The sequence below is a fragment of the Mobula hypostoma genome, chromosome 3 (assembly GCF_963921235.1).
Source record: "Mobula hypostoma chromosome 3, sMobHyp1.1, whole genome shotgun sequence".
Taxonomy (NCBI): Eukaryota; Metazoa; Chordata; class Chondrichthyes; order Myliobatiformes; family Myliobatidae; genus Mobula; species Mobula hypostoma.
Genome location: NC_086099.1, coordinates 204,736,117 through 204,746,136, shown reverse-complemented (window position 1 = coordinate 204,746,136; position 10,020 = coordinate 204,736,117). Strand labels below are relative to the sequence as shown.

The following is a 10,020-nucleotide window of genomic DNA, read 5'->3' as shown; positions in this document are numbered from 1 at the left end:
TCTTTTGAACAAATCAATCGGGTTAATTTATACAAAGAAAACAAAACCAGGTTAAGAAATTCCATGACTCTTGGTAGTAAAACTCAACTCCATCAGTATTCACTGTTAAGGCATCATCACTTTTGTCACTGACAGCAAAAACCCAAGAATAGTTTCTGGAACATCACTCCTTTCCAGGCATGCAGTTTGATCGGAAGACATGCAAGTGACACAACAGACTGCTGCAATCCGGAGCAAAAAGCAAAATGTTGGAGAAATAAAATTTAATAGCAAACAGCGCCTATAGTGTGTACAATTAGCCATTGTGATTATTCACATCCACAAGCCCCAACATTTGCATTAAAAAAATTAAAAATGCAGATGCTGCAATTTTGAAAAATAGGGACTATAATAATTCTCTTAAATAGTAATGCTGCTAATGTTTTAAGTTGATGACTGATATAGAGACTATGCTTGATCTGTAATTTTGTCAAGTTTTTACTAGTACTGAGTTACATGCAATGAAATTAGACTATCAGCCAATGAATTGAAAGTGGACTAACATTAAGGAATCTTCTGTACAGCAAAATCAGCTTAGTCTGTCAATTTAAGGAATGGAGATGGCCTACCACCAGAAGCTTCACACTACTGGAGGAGGATAATTCTGGCAATAAGTGCATAGAAATTAGTATCATTTTTGTTTGCTTAGGATTATTGACAAATACAGCATTAATTATCCATCCTTAAATTCCCCCAGAAAGTTGATGATCCACTGTGCTGTTGAGCAAGACAAGGACTTTAGACAGAGTAACAAGGAACAATGTCATATCCCAGTTAGTGTTCTTCATGATTTAGGTTGGTTGGGGAAAGGAACCATGCAGATCGTTATATTCCCTCATTCCTGTTGCCTTGGTTGTCCTAGGTGGAGGAGACTACGGATCTGAGAGCTACTGTTGGAAAGTCTTTGGTGAGTTGCTTTGATCTGGTGGAATATACAGTATTTTGGAGATGGTGCATTTACCTTGGACTTGTAAAAAAAATGCTGAAGATGTATGGGATGTCTGCTTTATTCTGGATTATAATGAACTTCTCAAGTGTAGTTGGAGCTACTTGTCTGGACACATATGGAGCATATGCCTTCAAAGCCTTGATTTGAATGCTGTAGATGGTGGAAAATATTTGGTAGTCAGAACTTGGGCTCAGTTTATAATTACTGCATTTCTAATGTACGTACGATTAAGTTTCTGCTCATTAATGAACCCTGCACATCCCTTCACTTCCTACCACTCCACTTTATTCCTGGGCATTCAGGTAATGCTGTTGAATGTCTGTTGAGAAGTAGCTAAGCTGGGTGGGTTGCTTGCTGGGTTGGTCATGCTTTGGTACTACCCCAGTGTAAATGCCACTTGTCATTTATCAGCCTGAGCTTCAATGATGCCAATCGTTGTGAGTGCTGAGAAGCACTGCTTCGCTGTCTGAGGAGTTATCAATGGAATTAAGCACTTTGTTATCAGTGAATGTACTCGCGCTGATCACATGGGGTTTATCGAGGGATTCGAAGAGAAGGATCAGTTTTAACTTCGGTGTTTGGAGATGGAGGAAGAATGGCAGTTGGCAGGAAAGCAGAAGATGGTTGGTTGGGATCATAAACACAAGAGATTCTGCAAATGCTGGAAATCCAGAGTAACACACACAAAATGCTGCAGGTTCTTTGTGGTCAGGCAGCATCTATGTAGAGAAATAAACAGTCGCTGTTTCGAGCCAAGACCCTTCATCAAGACTGGAAAGGAAAGGGGAAGAAGGCAGAATCAGAAATTTAGTGGGGGCGTGTTGGGGAAAGGAGCACAAGCTGGTGGGTGATGAGTAAAACCAGGTAAGGCAGGTTGGGGGTGGGGGGAGATGTACGTTATAAGTGAGTCATCAGTGGAAGTAGGAATCTGATAGGAGGGGACAGTAGATGATGGCAGGGTGAAGGGGAAGGAGGCAGGGCACCAGAGGGAGGTGATGGAACTAGTGTCACCTGTCACTTGCCAGACCCTATGGCAGCTTGAAGATTGACACAGGATCAAGAAAAATAATGCGGGGGATGAATCAGCTTTCTCTCAAAAATCACGTGGAAGGAACCCTGTGATTTAAACCTACAAGGGACTGAAGGAAGTCAAAGGACTAAGCCTGGGGAATTCTGGAGTTGGTCACGATTGTTGAGAAGGAATGAAGTGGGAGCTGTATCTACAGGGTAGGTGGAAATTGCACATTGAGTGGAGGCCTGATTGGTGACATTGTGGATAGTCTATAGCAATTGATCAGTGGTAAATATGAGCAGAGAAATGTCAGATGGAGTTTCATTCAGCTGAATGTGAGGTGTTGCACTTTGGGAGATCAAATGTAAAGAGAAAGTATCCAGTTAATAATAGGATCCTTAACAGTGTGGACATACAGAGGTATCTAGGGGTTCAGGTCCTTGAAAGTGACTGCAGAGGCCGATGGGGTTGTAGGGGTGCCATTTGGCTTGCTGGATTTTATTCATTGAGACACTTGCGTTCAATAATCAGGAAGTTATGCTGCAGCTTTATAAGACTCTAGTTAGGCCCAGCTGGAGCCTAACCTGAATTGGGCTGCATTTTTATGATACTCTGGTATCATTCATTTCTGATCGCCCAATATAGGAAGGATGTGGAGGCTCTGGAGAAGGTGCAGTGGAGGTTTGCCAGGATGCCAACTGGATCAGAGGGCATGTGCGCCAAGGAGAGCTTGGACAAATGTGGTTGGTTTTCTCTGGGGTGGTGGAGGCTGAGGAAAGGCCTGATAAAATTTGTAAGAAAAGAACAGATAGAGTAGAGAACTGGTATATTTTTCTTCGGTGGAAGTGTCTAATACTAGATGGCATAGATCTAAGACAAGAAAGGCTAAGTTCAAAGATGTGCAGGGTACGTGTTATTCTACGCAGTGTTGGATACCGAGAAAATGCCGCCCTGGATAGATGTGGAGGCAGATATGATAAAGGCGTTTCAGAAGTTCTTCGATAGGCACATGAATGTGGAAGGATATGGACATTGTGTGAGCAGAAAGCATTATTTAGTTAAGAATTGAATTACTAGTTTAGTTAATTCAGTATAACTTTGTAAGGGTTGCGGGGTGGAGATATATCTCTACCAAACGAGGGGTAAGGCACTCCTTACCTCCACTAGCCTGCAGGTCACCCTTGGGCAAGGTGTAGCACCTGGTTAGTCCCCCCACCCCCAATCAGGGTCATGTGAAGCCATGGGAGGAGGTGGTGGATGGTCATATGATCAGCTGGTGCGTATCACAAGTTCTGGTTATGTGACCACTGACACCAGGCAGACAATCTCTGAAGAGTATTGACAATGGCTGGGGTCACCCATCTTGTAAAGACACTGGCCAGAAGAAGACAGTGGCAAACACTTCTGTAGGAAAATTGGCCAAGAACCATCATGGTCATGGAAAGACCATGATCTCACCCATTATAGGACATGGCACATAATGAACGAACGAATAACATTGTGGGGTGAAGGGCTGTTCCAGTGTTCTACTGTTCTGTGTTCTAAGTCCATCAAGTACAGCTTGAGGTACAAAAGGCTGTATACTAAGGTCACAAAACGACAGTATGTCATTCCCAATTTGTCTTGTAGCTTTGTAGCATCTGAGTTTGGAGCCTGGAGATACTGACATGTTTAAAGTAAAGAAAATGCTTAAAGGGGAGTCAGAGAATGAAGAAGTCAGTGGGTGGATGGGTCAAGAATGAATTCTGGAGAGCAGAGCAGCACTGATTCTGAAAGAAACTGGACTGGTACTTGAGAAAGCAAGACCATGCCAGTGATGAGTTGATAACAGTAACAAGAAAGTTGGGCAAGGTTTAGAAGATAAAGGCGTACAAAGTTTTAATGTGTAGCAACAAAACTTTTATTCATAAAAAGACACAAATGTAATCCAAATACTGTACAATTCCAATTCTGAAAATATAGTTTACAAAGGCAAAATAAACTAACTTCACTTGTGTGTCGCTCATACCGAAACAACACTGCAGAGTTTATGATATTGGACCAGTATCCAGCGGTTGGCTGTTAAACGAATGACAGGTTGTGAAGAAAAACACAAAAAATTGACTGTGAGTTTGCTGGCGAAAATGATAATTGCAAACTGCTTTTTAAAATCAAAATCAAACTGGTTCATTCCCCTCCAGGAAGGGGATCTGCCACCTTCACCCAGTTTGCTCCAATGTAATTAACTTATTTCTTTCTAGTGTATGTAATATTGCCAGTTTCTCACAGCAACAAATACACCTCTGTGTCAGAAATAGAGAATCAAAACCTATCCAGTGACTGTGAAGATTTAACACCAATAGCAATGAGTTTTTTTAGCCTTAAACTTCTAGTTAAAGCAATTTACTGGTTGTAGATGTTTTGATTAATATTCCATTTTTTATTTTATAATTCTCCTAACCAGTTTCTTAAAATCTGAAAATATCAAAAGTGAAGAAAACATTGAAAGAAATGTCGTGTTTCTTTAACTACAGCTGCAGGCTGCAGGCAAAAATGAGGATGTTAGTGTATTTATAGATCTTAAAAGCAAAGTGGTAAATTATTGAAGGAATCACAAATATACTAACACACGACTGTGTGCTCAGATGATTATCAAATCAATCTCCCCAGCACTTTGAACAGAGGAAGTATTGAAATAGAAATCTCAGATTTGACAGAGAGTGATAGGAAATTAAAAGGCAAACAGGGCACTTTAAATGTAGAAGCAGACTTCACGAAAGTTCAGTAAAATCAACCAATCAGTCCTTGATCAGAAGTGAAACATTACAAAACAGAACTGGTGCCCAAGGTTCCGATGGCACACAACCCTACATCTAACCTTAACAAAAGGCTGTAGGAGTAATGCTGGAAACAACAGGCCAGGTTCTGTCTGGGAATAAAAATGTCCTGAACTGGAAGGAAGGTTCACTGTGACTGAAGCCATCGGTGTGCCGAAGATGGGACTGTTGTTACTTGCAGTGCAAACACAACTTTCAGATGTTTCTTTCTACACCTCAGACCAGATCTACAGAAGGAAGTTTAAGGAAGATTTTAACCTTGCTGTATCTCATTAAAGAGAATCCAGAAAGGTGGGAGGGTGACAAGCATGTGCACTGAATGAAACAGATGCATGGCATTGAGATCAGAGGCTGGGAACAAAACCAAAAGGACAACACAGGAGAAAGAACTGAAGGTTTTGTTGGATCATTTATTGAAACCAACACCTCAACTCTGAAGACTGTATATAGTTTACTGTATATAATAGTCTTTTTTATGCAGCATCCCAATTAAATAAAATTTGATAACAGTACACAAATTACCCTGATAAATGTTCAATCCCCTTAATGTCTAGAACCAGAAAACAGAAACAACCTTACAGAAGGAAGGTGTACAGGCCATTCAAATTTAATTGCATTACATATAAATCAACTTTTATTAAGACAAAGTGTGATTGAAAAATTAATTATGGTTTGGATATATATTCAGAGGACTGGTCAATTTAACTACTAGCTTTTAGAACCAATTTGATATTATCTGTTGTACCAGACTATATGTATGTTTTGCCATCTCTGATTTTATGGTGCCTATTTCCTAAAATAAATGTCATTCTGCAGATCTTGCATTCAGGCAGAGCAATAACCATCAGGACTCTGCTGCCAAAGGTTCTTGTCTAATCTCAAGAAAGCAAATTGAAGAGTACAAGAGTATAAGCTAATTAAGCCCATTATGAGGAAATTTAGAGTGTTGAATGAAGACAGATGAATTGTTTTCAGAGCAACAAAAATAAAAGCTTTTATTTGTTCATTTGAATATAAAACAGGCGTTATCACAGATGTACAAAGCGTACTGGTGGTTTAACATACAAGAAAGATTGCTGTCCTTTGCACAGTAAAATCCATTCTGATTGGTTGAGTACATGACATTCTCTACCAGTCACTAGACCTTATGACTGAACGCTGCCAACATTCAACTGATAAAGGGACAGTCCTCCCTTGGGTAAAGTGTCAAGCAGGATAATAATAACAAGCACCGTGAGGAATCTGATCCTATTTCTGATATTGTATGATCTTCATGTACCTTCCATTTTTGTGCATGTGCATCGTTTGATTACATGGTTTTCTTTTACTTCAAAGCACTAGATCACAAGACAAACAGTTTTTTTTATACATTCTAATGCATGGTTTATCTACAATAAGTTTTCTAATACGGGACAAGCCTTCTTTATTGCTGAGTCTGCTGGGACTCTGGATGGTTGCTTCTTCCACTCTCACAACAGAACAAGAAACCTACTTTACTACAAATAGTAAATGTTAGACTCTCTTTACAAATGGCAGGTAGCAGAGGATACAACAAACCTGGCATCAAAAATAAATGTAGCTAAGGTGATATTACCTAATGTGCTGGATTTGGTTCTGTGGGACTGGGACTAGTATATAATTCACTTTAGGTTGTTCCCCAGTAACGGCAAACACCGTTTTCAAACACTGGACGATATTCAACATGCAAGGGTTCAGTCACTCATTAAGGCAGTAATCGGAGCTTCATACCCAACTGGGCAGCTCCAGGCAGCCTACCACTCTAGACATGCAAATCTTCTATCAAGCTTCCACAATGCTGCTGTCAGAACACAATTCAGCATTTGAATGAATTTTTTAAATGTTGTCAACTTGTCCCTGCTTATCCAGCACTTCTTACCAGTTAATTGCAAGCCCAGCAATACTTCCAAGAGCGCAAAGAAACCGACTGTCGACCAGATTCGTTCTCTTAACCTGAAGCATGCAGGAGAACATTTGGCTTGACACATGGCAAATGACCTTTAATAAAACATAGGGTTATGACAAAATGGAGTAACAGCAAAGGTGCCAGCCACCATTTTGTGTGCATGCTGCATCTTATTAGACAGATAAAAATTAAGTTTCTGACATTTTATTGCAAATATTTTTGTTTTAAAAGTTTTACATTGTTGTAAAGATTTTAACTGTAAAAAAAAATTAACACCATTTCTTGTGCATAAGTTTCTATAATTAAAAAGATTTACTTGAAAAATGGCTCTTTTGCAGTTATTTAATTTCTTAACTTTTTTCTTAATATCCCGTAACAGGTTAAGAAAAAGTCTAATTATAAACATGATTAGCAGCAGTAGAAAGTTTGAAACTATCATAAATAGCTTGGACTCTGAAACACACAGGATAGAACATGCACATCCTGACAACCACACAATCTACTCTGTGTAACCTGCCACGTGTGGAGAGTCTAACAAATGTCAGTGTATGTGTGCACATGCGAACACAAAGTTATTAATGAACACCAGCCAATCTGGCACAATACAATTTTTTTATTGATTTTTTAAAATATTTTAGTGCACTTTAAACTTCAGTTAATTCACAAGCATAAAGATGTCCACAGATCTTTTCACAAACTCTTATCTTCCGATGGAAGGTGCTTGCGTGACGCCACGTCATGTGCTGAGATTATTGCACCTCTGAGGTGGACCGAGTGAATAACACAACCTTATGTTCATTTAAAAACTGGGACACCATGCAAGTCAGAATTACTGCTTTTCTCAATATTTCTTCAATTGGTAAAACCATAGATCTGATGAGTTACCTCGAATATAGTGTGCAGATGTGCAGCTATCCACATAAAATAATGCAACACTTTGCCTCTTAATAGCAAACATTTAAAAGAGTAAAACATTCTCAAATGTCTCTCTCTTAATATACTTCTAAAGAACAAAATAAATTAAAACTGTTTTGTACATAATTACACGATATGAAGTTACTCGGTAGTTTTCTCCTTTTTTTTGTAGTACAATGATAATCATCACCATGAAAACGTATTCGAACCCTTTTATTGGATACATCTGCAATCTACACCCCTGTTGTTAGGTAGCAGACTCCTCCTGATTGCCCTTGCACGGTTTCCTCGAGCCCCGGTTTAAGAGGGACTCATGACTTGGTTGCAACTTTTAAGGTGCCGATAGGGTAGATTTTACTCTCGTACCTCTTAATATCAAATACCAGACATACAAGAAAAAAAGGAGGAATAAAATATCTTCAGTCAGTCATCCCTAGGTAGAAGGTTCCTTGTTTACAACTTTTTTTTTCCGACAATTTTTGACCAAATCTCAAGAATCAACAACCTAAAATACTTGCTTTTGCCACAGTATGTGAATACATAAAAAGCACCCCCTTAGAGGGCAGATTAAAAAACGTAAGCAACTTCAGCTGATATAACTTAAAAATACAGAGCGCAGATAGTACACTTACTTTAAAAGCAGTTAATCAACCAACAAGCAAAAAACAGTTCCATGACGGGATTTTGACCTTCAAAGGGCTGTGTACTAATCATTGTCTTTGTGGTACAAAGGAAAGTTTCACATCTTTGTGACGAGTCACTAGTGCTTGCGTGTGCAGAAAGGCCCCTCTGGAGTGGCTACTTGTCTTTTGGTTTCTGCACATTTTGTGGTGAACACCAAGAATTCTTTTTACATATGTACACACACACATAGTTAAAGGAAGCCTTAAGCAAGAGGCTACATGTTGTAGGCCACATAGATAGGATCGAGTTGGTCTGCCAAAAACCCATCCCTTAGATGCATGCGTTGCTTTTCTCCACGAGAGTTTATTGGGATCACTCCGACATCAACCACAACTACAACTCCTACAATAAGGTAATGTTCCTCCAGAACAACATTAGTGACCAGAGGAACAAGGTCCAAAGCCTCTTGCTCCGATCCATCCAGTTCCACAACGACCACCAAAAGATTTGTCCAGGTAAACACCGCACTGGAAGAGAGCCAAAAGAGAGAAATAAGGAAGTAGCATTGGTGCTTTATTTAGAAATAGTAATTTGGGTTAAATGAATATTTTCAGCAGTTATCTGTCTTATATTCACTGTCCAGTTTTTCCAGAAGTAAAAACACTTGTTCTATGCGGGAAACTGCCTTTCCTCTTGTATCCTGCTGCGACCTACCAACACGTCCCGAGGCTTGACCTAACCCTAATAATCAGGACCCGGTTTGCCGAGGTTACCCCACCTGATCGTTATCCAATATGCTTGCCAATTTAATTTCTATTGCAGGATTTCACTTCAGTATGTCTTGTTATGAAAACACTAATGCCCCAGAATAGAAAAGTCCACAGAAAGTGGAGGATATAGCCCAGTCTATCACAGGCAAAGGCAAAGTCTTTCCCACATTGAGTACACCTATGTGGAGCACTGTCACAGGAAAGCAGCATCCATTAAGATTCCCACCAGCCAGGCTATGCCCCCTCCTTGCTTCTAACAGTGGGCAGGAGGTACACACCATCAGCATCAGGCTCCTGAACCGGCCACGATAACTCACTCACCACTATTTTGAACTGATTCTACAATCTACAGAGTCACTTTCAAGGACTCTTTACAACTCATATTCTTAGTATTATTTTTTATTTGCACTTCGTTTCCTTTTCGTGTTTTGTTAGTCCCTGTCTGTTTACCTATAGTTTTTTTTGTAAATTATATTGTATTTATTTTTTTTAATCTGTAAATGCCTGCAAGAAAATGAATCTCAATGTAATATATAGCAACATATAGATTCTTTGATAATAAATTTACCTTGAACTTTGAACTCTCCTTTTTTGACTAATTAAATTTTTAAGCAGCTCCATTGTTATCACCAGGTTTCCAGTGCTCATAATAGGATGAACTGTTCCAAGCCACAGGAAAGCCCTGATCTCTGTGCATGCACCAATCACAGAACTTCACTATCACCCTGCAAGGATTGGTGCTATCTGCAAACTTTAAAATCTGGCAACTATAAAGAAGGAAATCGCCACACAGTTTATAATACTGCAAATGTACAGAGGATAAAATAAGTTATACCCTCATTATTTCAGAGTCACTCTCAAGCATTCATGCTCTGTGCCAACTCCTGACTAGAACCATCCTAGCCTTTCCCCTTAACAATGTATCCTCATCAGCTTCAATTACGTATCCTTCCCACAACAGACAGAATACA

At 39.5% G+C, this 10,020-nt stretch overlaps 1 protein-coding gene across 4 annotated transcripts in view; it reads right to left on the bottom strand.

Annotated features, from left to right (window-relative positions):
* Positions 1–3,893: 3,893 nt before the first annotated feature.
* Positions 3,894–10,020, bottom strand: part of LOC134344498 (disco-interacting protein 2 homolog C) — a 664,610-nt gene continuing 658,483 nt past the window's right edge. For all 4 annotated transcript variants that reach the window (XM_063044395.1, XM_063044396.1, XM_063044397.1 and 1 more), the window contains one exon: positions 3,894–8,806. In XM_063044395.1, coding sequence (XP_062900465.1) covers positions 8,554–8,806 — 253 coding nt within the window. In that variant the 3' untranslated portion in view covers positions 3,894–8,553. The remainder of the gene's footprint in view (positions 8,807–10,020) is intronic.